The 21,544-nt window shown below is 42.5% G+C and overlaps 1 protein-coding gene across 3 annotated transcripts in view; it reads right to left on the minus strand.

Moving 5' to 3' along the window:
• The window catches only part of PHYHIPL (phytanoyl-CoA 2-hydroxylase interacting protein like), a 54,891-nt gene that overhangs the window by 18,727 nt on the left and 14,620 nt on the right, over positions 1 to 21,544 (minus strand). Inside the window, exon 1 of one of the 3 annotated variants that reach the window (XM_058810563.1) lies at positions 20,761 to 20,949. The exons of 1 other annotated variant lie outside the window; for it this stretch is intronic. In XM_058810563.1, the coding sequence (XP_058666546.1) occupies positions 20,761 to 20,887 (127 nt within the window). In that variant the 5' untranslated portion in view covers positions 20,888 to 20,949. Of the gene's footprint in view, positions 1 to 12,256; positions 12,461 to 20,760; positions 20,950 to 21,544 lie in introns of those variants that run through there. One more of the 3 variants, XM_058810564.1, reaches the window with a different exon arrangement.

Genomic DNA, 21,544 nt, shown 5'->3' on the forward strand with positions numbered 1-21,544 from the left:
TAATTAAATACTCCCATTTTGTTCAGCACAGCAAGCCTCCAGTACATGGGTGGTAAGTGGCTCTTCTCAGCATGTGCTGGCTACAAGATACATTTGAAAAACAAATTTTAATTAAAATGTGCATTTCTCAGTTGTTGAAAGGGAAAGAAGGTAACAAGGGATGTAAAAGGCTCTAAACCACCATCTTACTTAATTTAAATGCCATTTAAAAGTTAAAATTAACTTTTCAGTCTTTACATAGACAACTAGTATTTGAGTTCAATGCATACCTTCAGTCATACAGAATTCTAAACTTGGAAAGTAAGTATGTTGGAAACTACTACAAAATCTCTCCCAGATCAACCTATCATATGCTCTTCATTCAGATCTCTATTATTATCTAGCCAATGTGAAATTCTGACCACACTTCAGACTGCAGGCCCATTTTGTGGTGTATTTTTGTAAGGATGCTATCTCAGTGCTGTTCTGCTGAAAACTGGAATAAAATTTTTCAGCACACTCCCACCCTGTTGATTCCTAAAGGAGCAGATTTTGGAGCAGGAAGGGACACAAAGCTTTTAATGGCATGACGTTTGTCTCTTCTGGTGAATAAAATGTACAGCTGTGTCTGAGACTGTGGGACTGCCTATGTCTCCAGGACTAACAACAAAGGAAAACAGATCTCAGATGAAGGCTCTGACTGTGTGACCCCAGACAAGTTGCTTGGGGCCAGATTCCGATCCAAGTGACACTGCTCTGGGTCACTGGCCTAATTGCTCCAGTGCTCTTCAGCTGACAGTGAAATTGAGGCAAAGCATTGCCCTTAGTTTTCCATTGCTTTTAATATTAACTGTCTATTAGAGAAGTGACTGGCCTTTCATGATTTGTGCCTCCACATGTCACTAAACAAAGGAGAGAGACAAACAGTTCCATTTTGGTTTATTACTGTGAACCTCATTCACATTGGTTTACCTCATTCTTTGGCTGGCAACAACTTGTGCCATTTACTGCAGCTGTGTCTTCATCTAAACCAAAAACGTGTTCTCTACTTCAAGTTGAGTCATGTGAGTTCAAATCTAGCAAGATGAGATGAGGCAGCCTTGTATTCACATGAGCTTTAATGTGACCTGCCAGCTTCCCTGAAACTGCAAGCGCCTTGATCACAAAAGGATTTTTTCATTTAAAGTCCACTTCCTTTCACCAAAGGGAAGCCCAGACAGAAAGGCAAAACTCATCCCTTGAAGGGCAGCAGAGAGAACTCAAGGCTGGGGAACATAGTTTTACTAAGCATTTTCCTTGGGAAAGTAGGGTGCTCAGCATGAGTGGGCTTTTGTAACTCTCTGGGTACCCTTGGCAGCCTGCAGCATGAATGAGCATTTCTTTACTTCAGTGCACTGGCAATTGCTGGGTGCTTTTCACACACATCTCCTGTAAGGAATGGGATTTGGCTCTGGTTTACACCAGTTTGTGCTTTTTAGCTGTGATTTGAAATGTATTACATAGTCACAATAGTTCAGGAAATTCTACTTTGTAACTTGTACTGTTCTATTTTACATTTAAATTGTATGCACGTTTCAGAATTGTATGCCCATTTCAGACTTTCTCTCAGACGCTAAGAAATAAAGGATATAGGGGTTTTGAGAGTCCTTTTTTGGCAGGAGTTGTTCTGTTTCATTTTTAGCTGGTTTCCTAGGGAAACTAAACATTGCCAAGGCCTTTAGATGCAGGTCTGCCACTGGTTGACTGTTTCTAACTTCTGAACCTCTGACAAGAGCAGAGAGCTCACAGATCACATAGGTTGCTGCCAGTTTCATTAAGGCAGGCAAGCATGCAGAAATGAGAGGATCCTGCTAAATACTCCTTATCAAGAGGAAGGCTGCAATGAGGTGAAGCTTTTCACTGTTACTAGAATATAAAGATGACATAGTTATGAATATTGTAGCCAAAAGAAATCTTTCAGCAGAGTCTTCACCACACTGGAATTCACCCCTCACTCAGACACAGTATAGCATACTGACCATGCATATTTATTAAAAGTCTCAGCTGTAGCTCATCAGCTTCCTGTCCTGATGGCATTTGTGACAGAACTCTCCTGTAGGTTACCTAATGAAAATTGTCTAATGGAGAGGACAAAACTCAAAGCGAAGTTTTGATGTAATTAAGTTAAAAGAAACCTACAACAATTCCAAAAACATCAGATCTACGGTCCTCAATAGCTCTCAAATTGCTCTTTAAAAAAAGCACAGCTCAGTTGGATACTTACAATATTTCCATTATAAATTTTTCTGTAGTCTTATTATGCAGGCTATCAACAGCCATTGGACTGCAACAATGGCACCAATCATGATCAAGACAAGACAAAAATTGATTAGCTATAGAGGAATAGCTGCACAACCTTCTACAAGTTCACAATGCTAAACAAGTTCCCTTGGGTATGGTACTTAAAAAGAATTCATATTTAGATTAGTTTTTCATCTTTTGGATTTAGAGCATTTAAAAGCATCTCAAGGAATGCTTTCCAGTTCCCACTCCCTACCATATGAGCTAATCTAATAAGCATACTGAGATACACTGAAGGATTTAGTTTCCCTCTCTGGCTTCCATCTCCAGCACTGCATGCTTGCACCAGGGCTGACAGCCCCACCAGGCAGCCTGGGGGGCTCCCTGGTGGTCTGCTCGAGGAAGCAACACAGAAAGCAGCTGAGCAGTACAGAATATACAAAAATAGAAAAAGGAGAATGACTACACATGGAGATCATGGTTCTGTCTTCCCTGCACTTGTCCAGTTGTGAGAAAGCAGAGCACTAGATATGTTCCTACCACACGAGCCCTGCTGGGCCACCTGGCTACCTGATGTGCCACAAAACCTGAAATTATACTCTCATGCTCTAGAAAGGCTGTTCTACTCAGATCTCTGGATATCAAGCATGATTTAACAACTCCATGCTACCTAAACAGTGACAAAGAGAAGTACAGAAGCGACACATTCTTTGTGTCAGGCTCCCAAAGCATGGCACAGAGCTGTTCACAGACAGAGCAAACAAAGAACTGTAGTCAGAGTTTCAGGTGCCTCCATCTATGGGGGAAAGAAAGCAACATCTACACATGGGCAGAGGTGAGACAATCAGAATAAATGCCATGAGAAATCTTACTGCCCAAACCTGTCCTTTCATGAGGAGTAAGGTGGTAACTGTGTCATCACAGCACAGGTAACATGGCCTAAAATTCCAGTATGTTCCATACAAGAGGGACATAAATTCCCTGTGATCTACTGGAATCAGTCAGCAGCCTGAGAGGATTTTCAGTTCCTGTGAAATATGGAACATATTCCATATTTAGAGATATGTCTTGGAATTACACTGGAGGTGTAAAGACTAGAAGTTCATCAGAAGCAGTGCTCTGAAAATCACATGCTTTCTACTCAACATCTATATTAAGCTACCAGCATAAAGTTCATCACAAAAGTGTAAGTACATAGTATTTACCTTATGTTGTCACATGGAAGATGTTCCTTAGTAGCATTAGAAAATACAATCTGCTGCACACCCTGTGTTTAATTTTATCCCTTCCTTTATATAAACCCACATATAATTTCCCTTTACATAAGTTGCATTAAAAAGAACAACACAGCATGAGTCACTCCACAGATACTTGTACACTAGAACTTACAGCTGGCCAAGACTGAAAGAGCCTTTTAACATCTTTTAATCCTGCTTGTTTTGAAGTCCAAATGTTTTTTGACTATGAGTACACATAGAAGTGAACTGTAAAAAAATGCTTTAAAAGAATAATCTTTTAAAAGTGTTCTTTCTAGCCGGAAGTTAAATGCAGATTATAAATACGGTATAAAAATCTATCTTATAAAAAAAGACAGAGTAAATTCAGACAAACTGCAACCTATAGAGACAAACTCCAAATGAGATGCCTATCTGTATGAAATAAGCTAGAACACACACACCAAAGACCAGGAAAATACAGCCCTTGTAAGATCTTAATCATGCCACATTATGAATGCAAATTGGTTTTTACACAAACTCTTACTGAAGTCAACGGAATAGCTCAGGAAATAAATTTATGGGTTGTTTCAGATCATTGCAAACCAAAGAATTCTCCTAAGAAGAGTGCTTGGATATACAAAGGTTAATACTGCAATTCCTTCAACTCTGCTTCTCCTAGAGCTGCCAGCTGGGAATGACTTTCTCCAATATCGAAGAAATAAACTCCAGATTCCACTCCACGTGGAACTAAGAGTGCAACCCTGATAATACCTTCTGTCACTCTGCAGGAATGAAAGAGCAACACCAAACTAATTTTAAGGCCTCCCATTCTTGGCAGCAGCTACACCTGTCAAGACTCAGAGGAACACTTGTTAGGTTATGAAAACAGTACAGCTAATCATTGCTTTTGGAAACATCCATGCAAAACACCTTGTTCATTCAAGCAGAAATCAAACAAGAACACTCAGAGAACAATAAAACAAAACTGACTAATGATTCAGCTACAAGCACCACTGTGAAAACTGATTCGGTTACAAACGCTACAATGAATTCTGAGCAAATCTTCTGTGCTGAAGGAAAACATTTCAAGGTCAAATAAAGAATGCTCCACTGTGGAACAAACCCTAGTGAAGAAATCACACAAAGTGTTTCTGGAGCAGAGTTTTCTTTAGTTCCAACTGCCTAAACACTGTCTTTGTTGTACTTTTCTATAGAAGTGACATATTTTATACACATATCCTGTACTGGAAGTGTTAGTACTGTTTCTCCAGATATGTTTACAAACTTTTGAAGAAAGTGGTCTGCAAGAAAAATGCTGAAAAATTCTGTCAAAAGAGAACAGAAGACATAGTTTAAGCATGTCTAATTCTGCATTCAGCCAGAAATAAATATAGCCTTCAGGTCACAAAAAGCACGAAAGGCCACACATGCTGGCAGAACAGAAGATGTACCTACTGTCCTGAATGGTCTAAGAAAAACTCAGACTGGGAGGATTTTTAAAGATTACCTCCTCAGTCAGGGTGGAAGATAACACCACTACTTCAGCAGCACAAGGGGATTGAAATCTACCTTATTCAGAAAAGGCACAGCCTTCAAACCTGCTGTTTAGAAGCCATGAACAATAAAAGATGCAGGAAATTACAAGGAATGGGTAAACAAGGAGATCTTTCTAGATTCTAGGGGAAAAAATGTAAAACTAATCAGGCAGAGAAGTCCCACAATGAAAAACCAAGGTCAGGAAGACAGGCTTCAGCAAGGCTTTGGAGACAACAGAACACAACAATGCCTGACTGGAACCCATTCAAAAATCAATGATGAAATACTAGAGAAATCTAAATAAGAATATGATAGAGTCTTTCCTCAACACACCTCACATGACAGAAGGGATTCTCTGCCTATTCTAGAATCTATGGTTTTGGTACCAGGAACCTCACTGGGAAGCTGTTGGAAAGACTGAATTGGCTTTCTGAGTGTACTCTGACCCAGATCATACAGGCAGAATGGCAGGAATTTGGAAACATAAGTTCAGAACATTTCTCACAAGAGGTGATAGAGCCACCAGATTAGTAGGCTGAGAAGAAAATTGCTAGTAGAATAGAAAAATCTAGTTTAAGATGAAAGATGAAATAAATGAATCAGATAGTAATGGCTTATCTCTTCCTCAATAAAAACAGCTCAGTCTTTGAGATTTGCAGAAGATATATGAAATTTTAAGTGAGGGGTGGGCTCAGCTTCTTCTTCCAGGGGCCTGCTTCTCAGATGCTGGAGGGGTTAGAATTTCTCTCCCTAAATGATTCCTCCTGTCCTTGTACTCACTGAGAGCTGCTGATCTGCAGGGCTGAAGCAGGGCTGGCAGAGGTGAGACTGACATATGGGAAAACAAGGAAGGAGCTCACATGCCCACTGGGGTACCATAGAGCCTGGTTCCAGGCTTTGTGTCTGTGAATGATCTAAAGAGAGATCACATTTTTGTATTGAGGACAACCTTAAACAGAAGGAGCTGCAAGCACAAGATGGCTTACAAGCACAGGCAGGAAGTGCTCCAGTGGATTCTGTTACAGAATAAATAAAAGAATGCATCTGGGATCTCTAATCTGAAATGAATACCAAGAAGAAGGAACACACACAGGAGACAGTGATGATTAAAATGCTTTAAGTATAAAATTGACTTGAAATTAACTACAAAAGCTATATTATATGTTTGAGTTTCAAGCTAGCAATATCAGCACTGGGAAAGAACAGTGATTCTGTAGGTGAATCTAGCATAATTACACATCAAGCATTTCAGTAGCTTTATAAAGGATCTCATGGAGTTGCAGGAAAAAATAATTGAATGAAAAGGAGATGAAATAGAATGGCAGGCAAAACATAAACAGCTTATAATATACAACTTGGTCATTGCCAGACAAAATAACTGATAAAATCATAATCAATAATGTAGGTTTGGGCATCATAAAGCTCTAAAAGAAGATGAGAAGGAAGAAGGAAGGAAAATAATCCCAAAAATTCATGAATATAAAGGAAGAATTTGGATGACTACATTTCTTGACACCAGGATGTTGAATAGCCAGTTTCCAGCAAAGCCTTGCTACTTAGTGACATCATTACTTATGATATAAACCAAGACAGGATGAAATACTTGCTGAAGTGGAAAACAGGCAAATCATTAGTCTTCTTTTCTTCCACAACTCTAAAGATCATTCATGAAGACTTGTTGCTCCATTTAGTATTTTTCTGTTCTAACAATGAGGAATATATGAAATCTTTGTCTCTAGCAAGAATGTAAAGCTAAAATATTAATTAGCATTTTTCTTTGCAGCAAGAGAGCTTTTGAAGTGATGCACTAGATTTTAAGTCCTACTTGAAGCAGAATTATCATTTGTCATAAAAAAAAAAATCAAAAATCACAATGCTCAAGTTCAGCCAGGTTAGACATAATTTTATGGAAGAAATATATCAATTAATTTAAATCTTCAGATTTGCAGCCAGGGAGAGGAACAGACCAAAAATAAGCATAACCCTGAATTTTGTGTCATATCAAAATATCACAAGTACAAGCACTTCTCTTTTATGCTGGATGTAGAAAATATGAACTGTGCTCAAAACTGTCATAGTTTAAAAAAAAAATAACAAAACTATTCAACAACAAAGCTTCAGGACACTAAGAATTGCTGTGAAATTTTTGGATCTCTCAGTTGTCCCTCATGTGGGAGTCTACCTAGATATTTGATTTTTTCCCATCTCTCAGACATGCATGACATTTCAGAAATAACAGAGACCTTGCTCCATAATGCCAAAAAGAGGATTTGAAGATTGCATCCAGAGACTGGATGGTGCCACTTTATCCTTTCTGTTTGAAAGGTGAATGTGTACACAATATGGCAATGTAAACCACAATTAATGAACTCCAGAAAAATATTTCTGAATCCTCCAATAAATCCAGCATGGTAATAAATTCCTGAAATAAATCTGAAAACATGAGACATACTCGAATAACATGAGGAGCCAAAGATGCAAGCTGTTTACATAAACCAGAAATGACACCTTAGCTTATATGATGTAATGTTTTTATACAAGCCTGGTAGACTAAACAGTTGTGATGGTGCCAAGTGTTTGGAAGGTGATGAAATTAATTGAATCTGGCCAAGACACCAGTTCCAGCTCTGATCCTGATTCCTAAGAACTATCTTCAAATATATAAGGCAAAGTGTAAAAGCACATTAGTGAGATTGTATAGCTCAAGCCATCAGTGCTTAGAAATTACCAGAATGAAGCACACTTGAATAACCTTACATTGGACACTTTGTTTAGATTATGATATAGCCTTTAACTGCATGATTACGTACTAATTTTTCCACATAAATTCTGATTCATTCAGCATACATAATGAATAGTGCCTTCATAATGAACTATTTTTCTTGTAACAGCCAGTTGCTTTTGTTCAATGTGTAGTCCCAGGACTTATTTGCTACACATTATTCATATTCTTCTCTGAAGACAAAATTATGAATTTCATCATGGGTTTTTCCATGCACCTCATGGGTTTTCCAGGCTACTACAGCGTCTGTCTGATTAACAAACATTCATTAGTTTATTTTGAAAACATTGCTGTGAGGGGAGGCAGCAGTATGCCTTCCATTATACACATGGAAAACTAAGGCACAGGAAAATTACTTAATGTGCTTGATGTTCTCTTCAAAGCCTTATTTTTTAAGTCCTACTCTCACAGAAGTGAGCAGCAGCCATTGAGTCTGAGTACTCCATGGCATCCCTCTCTGCTGGCAAATGCACAAGGAGAATTTGTCATCTTGGGGTCCTGTGTGACTTTGGAAGATGTCATGCACTGATACACATTGACCCTTCTCTGGTAGTCACACCAAAGCATGCCCTCTTCTGTCCTGTTCCTTGAACTTCTTCCTGCCCCTCTTCCTTCTTCTTTCCCAGTCACACTTCAACAGTCTTGTTCTTCATTCCTAAGGCTGTCCTTTCAGTGCCAGTCTCTCTGCTCAGCAAGTCCTAGTTTCATTCCTTTACTCCTGAGCTCTGTGGTCCAAACTGCCCAGTAACCCCATCTTGTACTTCCTCATTCTTCAAATTAATCCGAGTGAACATGCCCGCACTTCCCTCCCCAGCCCCAGCTTTACTTCCCTGAGCATGAACTTGGATTGCCTTCCTTGCTCCTTTATCTTCTTTTCCCATTCTGGGTTATTTTGTACAATTCCCATTTAACCTAATCCCCATCTTGCAAGTCTTTCCTGTTCTTCCCCCCTTAACCAGCCACTGCTGTCTGTTAGCACCTCCAGGAGCCGTTTTCTTGCCTCACTCCCTCATCTACATGCCCCAAGTTCCAGCATCCTCTTTGAAGGTTTGTTTCTGTGCTTCTCTCCTTTCTGCATTCTGACAGGTGTCATTTGGGTCGGTGTCTCCTGCTTTCCCTCTGCCTGTGCCAAGGAAGGGCAGGGCAGTGGGTGACGGTGGGACCCACGGTCATGGTGCATCGTCTGTAGGGGGAGCACAGCCACAGAGGAGCTTCGGGACATTCAGCTGCCGACATCCAAGACTGTTCTACCAAGCCCAGGAAAAGCTTGCTTTTCCCCAAGACTTTCTGACATCAGCTATATTTCTATAGCATTGGCATGCTTATCACACAAAAGATATCCATTCATCTACTCAAGGTTTAATCTCCAGGTAAGACTAATACAAATTTTATAAAAAGGTCAACAGAATGTTCAGCGCTGATTAAACATTCATTCCTAGCCTAAGCTTACAGAAGTATGGCTACAATGTTTAAATAAGTCAAAGAAAAATAACAAATGCTACACTTTTCCTATACACAGAATGAGTTCAAGAGAGTTCTGAGGAGCTACAGGTTAGACTGTGCATCAGACTGAGCTGTGCTATTAGACCCATGTAAAAGAACAGGAGCAAATAATGCAAGATGCCTTTGAAAATAACAGCTCATAAATGGATTTGCAATGTTGCATTCATGTTGAACCAAATCTTATCAGGAGTTTTTATCTAAAAAAAAAATTTCCAAAGTGCACATATTTCTTATCTCTTATTTAACATTTGTATGTTTTTAAATTGCTTTGATTTGTTAAGAAAGATGACAATGACTGAAAAACCAACACTGAAAGAAACCCAGAAAAAAAATCCAAAAAAAGATGAACTGCCATGATATTATTAATTGCTTACTCCAATTTCTAGATTTGTGGCTCTTGTATAAACCTTCACAGAAGGTATAACCAAATTTGCTGAATACAAAACATCTCAATATTAATCCTCTTGTCTTAGAAAATAAGAAAAATATTTTGCTAGCTACATAAATTTTTCATTACTGCTTATGTTTCTACTGCAGCAGTGCTTGCAATTCCAACTAAGTGCATTGCAGAATTTGTCATAGTTGGATGTATAATGTTATGGTTTCACTGGCTGTCTTTCCAGTTAGTACAGCTTAAAGACCAAGGACATTTTCAGAATATGAAAATCTAGCATGATTATAATTTACTATGTGCAATACATTGCTATTTATCACAAGACTTTGTTGGACCTCAATGAAGCCAATCACCTTAAGAACATCACCCTTTTCAACAAAGATACCTTAAAATAAATTGAAAGTATTTATAATACAAATGTACCCATGTGCAGGGATCTAAACGTATGGTGTGTACATCTGTACACTTATCTCAACGATGAAAGCCCTACCCTTTGCTTCCTTGTTTGGTGTTTCCATTAAAACAAGCTTTTTGATGCATAAGTGCCACCTGTAGGAAATATTGGAGTATGCTCAAGAGCAGCCCTGTGCCAACTGAGGCACCGAGTTGTTTCCCTGCCATCCCCAACACACGCAGCTCCTGTGGAAATTCAGACGTGCATTGAGGAGCAGCCCTGGATGATGGCAGCTTGCTTGATGAAGGTTAGTTTGTAAAGCCACATCTACAGGAAAGTTGTTGTTTTCAAGTCTAACCAAAAAGGAACTGAAACAAAAATACTACATTTTTCCATTTGCTGGTCTGTATGACATTAATCCATAGGAATCAAGCAATCCTTTTCTATAGTGTGTTGATGCAAATAGAGTTTGTCATGATTAACATGGGCTACTTCACTACAATTACTTAGGGTACACAGATATGAAAGATTGCATAATTTAACTATTTTTAATTATATCTACTATTAATTAAAAGGAATATATGTGAAAAACCCAGTGTAATCTCCACTACTATAAACATAGTTCAGCTTCCTGTGAGTTAGGCATGAATGGATAGAAGTGCATATATCATAATTCCAACATTGAAAGAAAAAAAATCCAAGAAATTCTAATGTAGCTAAAAAAATAATACTGATAAAAAGCTGATACTGATAAGATGTTCAATGCCTTACTTTTTTTCCCCCTCCCCCCAATATTACAAGAAAAAATAAGAGCTTACAAAAATTCAGGTTCTTAAATGGTCTTAGAGTCTGCCTAGGTCAAAAAAGTGAAGTATTTAATGCCATTTTGTAAAAAATAACAGAGAAAACTGGCCTGACTCTCTATAGCCATCAGCTTTAACTCTTGTGCTCCAAAAATATGCTCACCACAAGGAAAGAGTTTCATTAATTCAGCCGTACCAGTCACTGATACAGTATCCCCATTCCTTGGTACATTTACTAGGTTACAAATTCCACACCCAAAGCACAATTTGCATCCAAGAATGAGAAGTGGTTTTTAATAATTCGATGTGAAACGACAAGATAGAAATTTTCTGATACATGAGAAAAAAATGATATACTGCTCTACGAAAAAAAATATTAGTTCATTGTTCGACAGCCAGCGAGTCTGTTTAGTTTTGTCAGTCACAGCTGGGTACAAACGACATGTCTCTCTTCTGCCCTAGTCAGCCGTCAGCGTCGCTTCGAGCACGTACACTTGTTTTGGCTGTCCCCCGTCACCACCTGACATTTATCTGCTTGCTTCAACACAGACAACCTTTAACACCCGCCCCTGCTAGCGTGGAACCGAACTTCGCGTGCCTGCCGGGGAACAGACGGGCGGCCGGGCTGACAGCCGCTGTCCCCAGGGCACTGCGGTCTCCGGCGGCGGTGCGGGCGCCAGGCGCGGCGCGGCGGGAGCGCGGCTCGGGGCTCGGGGCTCGGCTCGGGGCTCCGGGCCCGTCGGTGCGGTGCTGTCCGCGGTGCTGAACCGCCTCCCGCTCGGTCTCCCCCCGAGCCCCATCTTGCGAGCCCCAGGCTCGGTCCGCTCGCCGCCTCATGGCTCTCACGAGGGACCGGCAACAAGTCTGGCCGCTTGCCCACGGCAGCCGGCACAGCCGCCCGTCTACCTGGAGCACGGGAATTGCGCTGGAATACAAAGGACTTTGGAGACCGCGGGCAATAAAACCCCACCAGGGCCGCTACCCCATCCCTAGCTCCGGACTCTCCGCAGCTCGGGCTCTGGCTCCCGTGGCTGCCTCTCCCAGAACAAGCCCCAGCGTCCATTCCTGGCAGGGGCAGGGTTGTGCATCAGGCTTGCCCGGGGTAATCGCGCCGCAACGCCAGGCACGGCTTAGGGAGCGGCGGTTTTCCCTCCCTTCCCTCCAGCAAGGTGCAACCTTCTCTTTTTCTTTTGTTCTCAATGGCAGGAGGGTGGCGGCAGCGGCGGGAGGGGTGGGGAACACTTGCACCTACAAATTCATGGGGGATAACAAAGGACCATACGACGCGCGGATTAATTTGCATTAGCATCCATGAGGGCAGCAGCATCTTACGTCTGCAGGGATTAGCCGCGCCGAGCCCGGGCTTACCGTCCCTATCGCAGAGCTGAATCGCCTCCAGGCTGAGGTTCTTGATCACCTCCTCGCAGGGGCTCGTGGGGCTGCTCATGGTGTGCGCCAGGCGCGGAGCCTCCATCGCGCCCCTCGCCGCTGCCTGCTGTGGCTTGGCCGGGGGCTGGGGCTGGGGCTGGCCGGCTCGGGTGCAGAGCCGCGCGGCAGCGCTTCCCGGCGCCGCCCGGCTCGGCTGCGAGCGCTCGGCGGAGGAGGCGGGCGAGGAGCGGATTTGTCACCGCAGCGAGCCGGGGAGGGGGCAGCAGCGAGGCGGGCGGCCGGCGCGCCCCGGGATCCGCGTTTAAAGGGGCCGCGGCCGCCGCCTCGGAGCCGTCCCTTCCCCCTCCGCTCCTTATGTAACCGCAGCCGCGCTTCCACGGGAAGCTCCCGGCCAGTCCAACCCCTCCGGGTCAGGCCCTGCGAGCGGCCGGTCCGGGTCCCAGCCGGCCTGCCTCGAACACAGCTTCCCACCGCCGCGGCGTGGCTTCTGTCGAGGTTACTCCATAACCCGACAGAGTCCCCAAGGCAAAACCATCCCCAAGCCACAGTTAGCGACTTGCCGTTCCCTAAGCGCACAGCCCACCATGACCGCGCTGTGCAATCACACCTAGCTGCAAGGGTCTGCCGTCCACTCTGATCCTTCCTGATTATGGAAGAATTTGCAGAAAGAAATATTAGCCTTTCTAAATATTAGAAAGAAATATTTAGGCTTATCAATCTAAAACCTAGAAAAGCTGGCAGAAGGTAACTGATTGCAAGAGAGGGTATGGGAATGAGCAATTTCTTGCTATCTGCCCTGCACACTTCCCACCTGCCTTTTTTGTGGGAAGGAGAAATAATCCACATAGTATTGGTACCATTCCTATCAGGTCTTTTTGAAAAGTACTTATTTATCAGTTTCCACCTTCAGGAACAAGAATGGGGCAAGAAAATGAGAAAATTTAAAAAGGAATAGGATAATAAATTAAACTTGTGTAGCTCTGTGCCATCATCAGGTGTGACAGCGCAGCTTCCTGCCCACCACAGGCCTGCAGGCTGGACAAAGGAGCAGCCTGTGGGCCTGGGGCTGCAGGAGTGCACTGCTTTCTCCAGATTATGGACTGGCTGTGGGATCAAGCTCACTGTGCTGGGATGGGATCACCAATTTCCAGACAAAGTGGTTTGAGCCCATTTCCTACCGCACATTAACAACAAGCATTCCTGGCACCGGTTTGTTGTTTCACCAAAATAAAATTGACACTGTTTAGCCACTGATCATTAGATATCAACAGTGGTTGCTTTGAGAAACAGCAGTTCATTGCATGCAGGCTCCCACCAAGACTGAGGCTGTGATGTTTCTTGGTCAGCATTGTGTGACAGCAAGTCCAGAGAGTCCCTAAAACTCCCATTTCTCTTTCTGCAGTCCCAAGTTCTCCCTCACTGATCTGGCACAGCAGCAAGCTCCAAGCACAGCTGGATGTCTGTGTAGACTAACACTGGACTTTGGGATCCTTCCATGCTTTATGATGGTTTCCAGAGACACTAATCTCAGAAAATGAACTCTGATGTTGCCCTTCATGAAGCCACAGACAAGTGCTGCAGCCTAGAGGCAAGGAACAGTTTTTAGGAGCCTGGATTCCTCTGACACCTTCAAAAATCTGTAGTACATCCTGGGGAGAAAGAGCAATGCTGAGCACCCTTCTGGGACTATGTACTCTTTACACCCCCCACCCTCCATTCTTTCTTGTTCATCTTTTTTTTTTTCTTCCTGCTCTTTATGTCTCTGATGTTTTTCATCATGATGTAAAATGAGTGCAGAGGGGTCAGGCAGAGGAGAAATGGAATGAGTGGGAAGGGAACCTAAAGGAAGAGAAAATGAAAAGGAAGTAATAACAGGAAGGGAGAGTGTGAGTCAATGGGGAGGTGGGAAGGGAGAGGAATATATGAATGAATGCACAGACAGAATGAGGACAAATTTAGAATCAGAAAGGGAAGAAATTAAAGTGGGTGAGACTGCATTCATCAGGTTTTAATTTTGTCTCTGACAGGCATTAATTCCCTGTGCTGAATCAAAACCTTTCTCCTTGATATTGCAACTGTTCTTAGCACACAGGCATCTCCTACGTAAGGCTGAAAAATTTCTTTCCCTGAAGATGGTGTATTTAGTCTCTCAGCCTTATGTTCCACATTCATTCCCTTCCACAATGTGGCAGACACTTCAGCAGCTCACACAATCTTGTTACTTTGCTATAACATTATATAAAGTCCATTTGAAACAGACACTGTTCTTGAATACTGAGCGAATTCCCACTTTATTCTCTCTGCCTCTATTTTATACACCTTTCTCTCCTCTACTTCTTATTCTATGCAACTGAAATCAGGTATTTAAGAATGGATGGATTTTGCATAGCTCTTTGAAAGCACACAGCTTTGGGGGTATTCCCATTCCTCAGAGGCCTCTCATTTCTCAGCTACCTTGTAGCAATAACCCCTGTCTGAGCTCTATCTATTTCTTTCTCCACACCATTACAATTCTTTTAAAGAAAAGACTGATTAACTCTCCAACTACCAGCAGACCTCAGTGTAAGTGTAGAGCAGAGAAACCTTTCCCATAGCTCTGCTTTTCTAAAGCTAGACCTGCCTGAGACAGTATTTTGCAGAGTCACACTTCAGGCTGCGTGCTTCCTTCAGCCTATCACCACTCCCATCACCTGGGCAGGGGATCAACATTTTTTAAAGCTCAAATTCCTCCCAGATGTGATTCCATGCAAACACTTGGCAATGAATTTAGTCCTAGGTATTTCAGTCTCAGAGCACACAATGCTCTCATGGTGTTTTTTTCACCTGAGAGAACTATACTCTGCTTGTCTTAACAAGGAATATCATTGTCTGAGGCACAAGTTATGTTTGTGCTAAAGGATGACAGTCTCAGCATATAATCAGAAAGTTTATTCTGTGACAGATTATCCCTGACAGTCTTTAGCAAAAAATGTCACATATCACAAATATGGGTCAACATTATGTAATGGAAAGTCTGCCAATGGCAGCACAACGTTAGAGATAGCAGAGGGTCATGTGCTTAGGACTGCAAAAGCTTGCAAAGAATTTACCACAACAGCAACCTCTCAGACTTCCAACCTTTAGATAAACAGAATCTTACCAACTTCTGTAGTTCAACAACAACAGTGTGTCTGTTATTACAGCACCCTCACACAAGGAGAGCAGAGCAGCATTTTCTAGCATGATGCACACACCCAGAAACGTGAGCTGTGACACACAGCCCTTGCCTGGCAAGGTCCAACAATCTCAGTTCTCCTGCCTCAGCCTGGCATTCACAGTGCCCCAGGTAGGTCAGCAAGATTTTGCTGCAGGGCTACACTCTACAGCAAAAAGGCACAGAGACTGCCAGCCAGCTGGAGAGGTGTGTGGCTTCTTTCCTAAAAGGCAAAGCCTCATTCATGCCATAAAAGCAAGGGGAAAAGGGATTCCTGGGTATTCCTTTCCTCCCCTCCTGCACAATTACAAAGTTCAGCCCCACCTGTGTTGCACTCTGTTTTGGGAAAATTGCTGTGCATTAGCAGCAGAGCACAGCACAGAGCTGGGCAACCCCATTCTCACTATTTGAAAACTCTTTTGTATTTTATTGTAGCAGGTTTTTATCTGCAAGTTATAAAAGAAACCCCCTTTCTCAGACCTCAGCAAGACTCAGCATTCCAGCTCTACCTTCCCACTTGGGAATAAAAAACTACTTGTGTTATTGCTCAGTCAACTGTGCAAGCAGAAGGCAAAAAGGCTACAGACATGGTTTTCAGGAAAGAAAAATCAGGGAGGAATTAAAGACAGCATTTTGGGATTATTTTCCTCCTAATAATATGTCACTTTTGATGAGAAAAGCAAAATAATAAAGGACAGATAGAAAGAAGGATGGAAATCAGTATTGAGGATGAGTCCTAAAAGATACACTGGGCAAACTTAGCAACTAATCCCTGAAGTTTCATGGAAATAAATTATTTGCAATTTCACAGTCATTCTCTGTCTTTAATAGACATGTCAACTGTTTCAAGAGTGCAAAGGCACACACTTGAAAAAGGATATTTTGTGTGCAAAATATCATTGAACCACCATAGAACTGAAGTAAAATCCACAGACTGGTGACAGAAAGACAAAATACCCGTCCCAAAACTGAAGACCCTAAGTGAAAGCCATGACTCCATAGAGTTAATGTGCAGTGTGAGACCTCATCCTGCTCAGACAGACATTGGTGTATGACAATTTAGAGCACTGGGTGCAGTATCTAACCAGGAACCTCTTTTTTTTTTCTCAGATAACAAAGCAAGAGCCTCCACAAGTGCTGAAACAAGGAGGATGATGGCAGTGGTCCCTTTTACACTCTAGGAAAATCCAAGGCAGAGCAGCAGTGTTTGTTCTTAGCTCTAGAGTGAGTCTCTGTCCCTCTTTCTGCAAAGGTAGCACCCATGGCCAGGCACCCTGACACCAAGTCACAGAATCACAGAATCACAGAAGTTCAAGGCTGGAAGAGACCTATAAGATCATCAAGTCCAGCCGATGTTCTAACTGTTCAACTAGATCATGGCAGCAAGTGCCACATCCAGTCTTTTTTGAATTCTTCAGGGATGATGACTCCACCACCTCACTGGGTAAATGATTCCAGTATCTGACCACTCTTTCTGTGAAATATTTCCTTCTTAATTCTAACTTACATCTCGCTTGAGGCAGCTTGAGACTGTGTCCTCTTGTTCTATCTGTTGTCGCCCGGAGAAAGAGACCGACCCCCAGCTCAGCACAGCCACCCTTCAGGAAGTTGTAGAGAGCGATGAGGTCGCCCCTGAGTCTCCTTTTCTCCAGGCTGAACAACCCCAGCTCCCTCAGTCGCTCTTCATATGGCTTGTGCTCCAAGCCCCTTACTAGTCTCGTAGCCCTCCTCTGGACACGCTCAAGTAACTCGAAGTCCAGCAGCGAGGCTCCAGCTCTCCTGGAAATGTCTCTGCCTGCTGCTTTCTGCTTCAGCATTGTTTGAGATGCTGGGAAACCTCACAGCTTCTGCGAACTCTACAGTGAGGTGCATGCAGTGGCTCATACATCTCAAAATGTCTCTCCTTCCCTGTTCACAGGGCTTCATTGCAGCAACTGAATTCAGTTTATGCATTCAGGCTTCTCTTGAAAGGCCATAAAGCATACTTTGAGACATCAAAGATACAATTCTGAGGCAATCTTGTGCCAGCGAACCTACTCATGAATCTGGAAAAATGGCTTCAGTGTAGGCAAAACCAGTCGACAACTTGCAGAAAAAGATAATCAGTCCATGAAAAAGACAACCAAGGGCATACAAGATAGAAATACACCAAAGCACAAGTGGCACAAATGGGATGGCCAGAGTCTGGCTCTGCCAAGACTCCCAATACAGGAGTTAGAGGGTGTCAATTGCAGTTAATAGCAGCAGCTTCAGAGCAAACAAAAGGATGTGGTACTTCCTGCAATGAATGTTATTGTTGTGAGACTAAAGGACAGTGCCAGTGCTAGAAATTTTTGTTCATTCAAGGGAAGGCTGGAAAAGTTCACGCAAAAGGAATCATTTGGAGTTACTAAAACCACAAGTGACTGAGCTGAGAGTGACTGAGCCCTAAGCTGAAAACCAATAGAGTCCAGGGAAGAGTTACTGAAAATTGTTATATGTGCTTGTCATGCCCTTCATCTTCTGTAAAATCTATTTCAGCCACTGTTAAAGGGGCTGCACTATCCTGGCTAAGCCCTTGGTCTGACCCAGGACAGTCACAGAAGTGCCCTGCTATCCAGCCCTTCATTCCTTACCACCCACTACTGCCACTGTCCTCATTCATGAGGAAAACTTCAGAGTATGGAGCCCTCTGATGGTACCAGTTGGGTGTGCAAATCTCAACCTAATCTGAGCAATACAAACAATCTAAAGGGAATATTCCTCTCAGAACAAGAAAGATATCAAGCAAATTATCATTTTATTATTGTTGCTTTCTGAATTTGAGTTTTCTGATTATACAGTCTGAATAAGCATCTAAGAAAGACATTCTTTCATATGCAAAAAAAAAGTATTTGTAGTTCATAAAATTTATTTGTCCCTTAATGGTCACAAAGTGCTGTTAATGCTTAGCATTATTACTTATTAATTTAATTTTAAGTTTAGCCTCCCTTTATGAGATCCAGAGTAACCTTAGAGAACAATCTGAACCTCTCTCCTCTGTGCTGTAAATCAGTCTTCCTACTATTGTAACCACTTTCACATTTAATTAATGCCTTATCCTCCAGACATTGGACCATATCTTGACCTTTAAAGGATACTACTGTCTGCTTAACCTTGACCATGCTGACTGCTATTCAGATTTAGTTTCTGTCTACAGTTCAGTGGCCAGCCTTGATACCTTTAAGTGAATTTTAGCCCCAGCTGACTTGTTTCAGTAATTTCCTTAAGATATTATGTGGCACAGCATCAAATGCCTTTGTAAAGTCTTGATGCTGTTCTGTCCTCTGCTTATCTTGTGGCTTCATTGTAAAAGATGTGGAGGATAAACATTCTGATTGGCCTGCCTTGGTGTGCTGCAGCACACCTGGGCCCTAGCAGGGTCTCATTACACTATTCACCTCCATGTAAATACATTGCCCCCTTCAGCTTCACTATTTATAGTATTTGTTAAAATTTGGAGCCATGCCTATAGGACAATAGTTTCCATAGTTACTCTTAATTCAGTTTTTTAAGACTTCTGGCATGCTGACACTTTATTAGTCTCCTGATACTTCCTCAATTCTCTGTGGGGTTTTTTAGCAACTAGCTGTTCCATCAGTTCTTTAAATATCTGAAGGGATACCTCAGATGCATTTGTTCAAGTGATGATATTTCATTATGTATTTCTTAGTTACTTTTCCCCAGCAGTTCATAATTACATCAATGATTTCTTAAGCAAGCCATTATTTAAAGTTTAATCTCCTTCCCAATAAACTTCATGGCAAAAGTCCAATTAGTCTTAGGGAGAATAAGAACTGGTCTCAAAATTTATCTCCTTATTACAAATTAATTACAATTAATATTTTCTTGGTCAAGTAATTTTATGTTATTGTGCCTTCAAGAATTATAACACAGTCTTTTCCTATTATTTTTAACCTCTTGGCAGCTGTTTCAGTGTATCCTCATGCTGTCCCTGTTTCTCTCCTGTGTACTAAACTTGGAACGTAAACCCTGTTTTGGTGACCCTCCAATTTTCTGTTTCTAGCACAGTTCATATTTTAGTTTTACTTGTTTAAATAGCCCACAGTGACCCATTCTCTCTTCAATGTTTCCCATTTTCATTGGAACTAGACACATTTCTGCTGGCTTTTCCTGACAGTATCCTCTCATGTTCCCCCTACTGCCCTTCCCCTTTCCACAAAACCTTTTCTGAAACTCTCTCAACTGATCCTGTGAATGAGATTTTCCTCATAATACTGCACCCTCTCACTGGATAACCAAAACTCTTCAGATAGCCAAGAAGAATGTACATTAATAAAGATAACGAAGAAAGTCTAAATGATTAGTTCCTGAGGGTCATCTCATGATGTCATTTTCTTCTAACTATAGAACTATAAGCATTTTGCATAAGCACAGAAAATGGGATCTAGGTTGATGTCACTGCTTTTGTACCACCACAATCTGCTGTGACTGAGCTGATGTGGCAACACAGGACTGACACCATTGCCTCATCCCCCACTGCTACCATGAACACAGCCAGTTAACCACTGAGGAAACACCAGGAAGATTGGGTTAAATCAGTGAGAGCAGGAACACCAAGGCATTCCCACTCCTTAGCCCAGAGACTGGATGAGTAGTGAGACTGATCTTAAATTTCTTTCATTTGGTTCAGTCACTTACTAGAAGCTCTCATACTGTTTTTCAGATCTATGATTATTTATATGCATGTTTTGCATTGACCCAGCCTGGATACCAGGTGCCCACCAAAGCTGCTCTGTCACTGCTCTCCTCAGCTGGACAGGGGACAGAAAATGTACAGAAAACCTTGTGGCTTGATATAAGGGCAGGGAGAGATCACTCAGCAGTGACTGTCATGGGCAAAATGGAATGGACTTAGAGAAATGAATTGAATTTACCACCAACCAAAATTAGAGTGAGATCATGAGAAGTAAAGCAAATCTTAAAAACGCCTTCCCCCACCCCATCCTACCCTCATTTTGGGCTGCACTGCCTCCCCAGCCAGTGATCTAGAGAGATCAGGAATGGGGATATGGGTAGTTCATCACAGATTGCTTCTGCTGTTGCTCAGGGAGAAGAGTCCTTCCCTGCTCCAGCACGGGGTCCCTGTCACAGGAGACAGACTTCTCCACAGACCTCCCCAGTGTGAGTCCTTCCCACAGGCTACAGTGCTCCCTGAACTGCTCCAGAGTGGGCACTGTCCCATGCAGTCCCTCAGGACCAGTCTGCTCTGCATGGGCCCCCCGTGGGCTCACAATCCCTGCCAACAAACCTGCTCCAGCGTGGGCTCCTCTCCCCACTGTTTTACATGTCCTTCCCAGGAACCTGCTCCAGCATGGGCTTGCCACAGATTCACAGTGCTCTTTAGGGCTTTCCTGTACTCTGGCATGGTTCTCCATGAGCTGCAGGCTGGTCTCTTCTTCCCTGAGGATTTTCTTGAGCTCTTGGGGGTCAATCTGCCCTGCCATGGTCTGCACCACAAGCTGTAGGCGAATCTGCTCTGGCACATGCAGCACCTCCTGCCCCTCCTCCTGCACTGACCTTGGTGTCTGCAGAGTGTTTCCCTCACATATTCTCAGTCCTCCCTTCCCTGTCTGCAATTATTTCTACACAATAACTTTTTTTTTTCCTTCTTAAATATGTTATCACAGATGTATTACTACAATTTCTGTCTGGCCTGGCCTTGGCCAGCAGTGGGTCTGTCTTGGAGCTGGCTGACTTTGGCTCTGTTGGACATGGGGGAAGCTTCCAGCAGCTGCTCCCTTAAGCCACTCCTGTCCCCTCCCTGCTACCAGAGCCTTGCTACACAGACCCAATGCAATATGTGATCCACAATTAAAATGTCACAAAATTTCACAGGAAATAATTTCACATTAAAAACAGCAATGAAGAGCTGTATTTTCCATAGGTTTTCTCTGGTAGGAATGCATGTCCTCTTTGCACCCACATACAGGCAGATTAAATAAAGAAATAAACAATAAAATGAGCATTTGTCTGTAGCACTGTTTCTTTAACAACATCCACAAGCATTTTAATTAAACCATGTTGTGCTCTGA

This window comes from Ammospiza caudacuta, chromosome 9 (genome assembly GCF_027887145.1).
Source record: "Ammospiza caudacuta isolate bAmmCau1 chromosome 9, bAmmCau1.pri, whole genome shotgun sequence".
NCBI lineage: Eukaryota > Metazoa > Chordata > Aves > Passeriformes > Passerellidae > Ammospiza > Ammospiza caudacuta.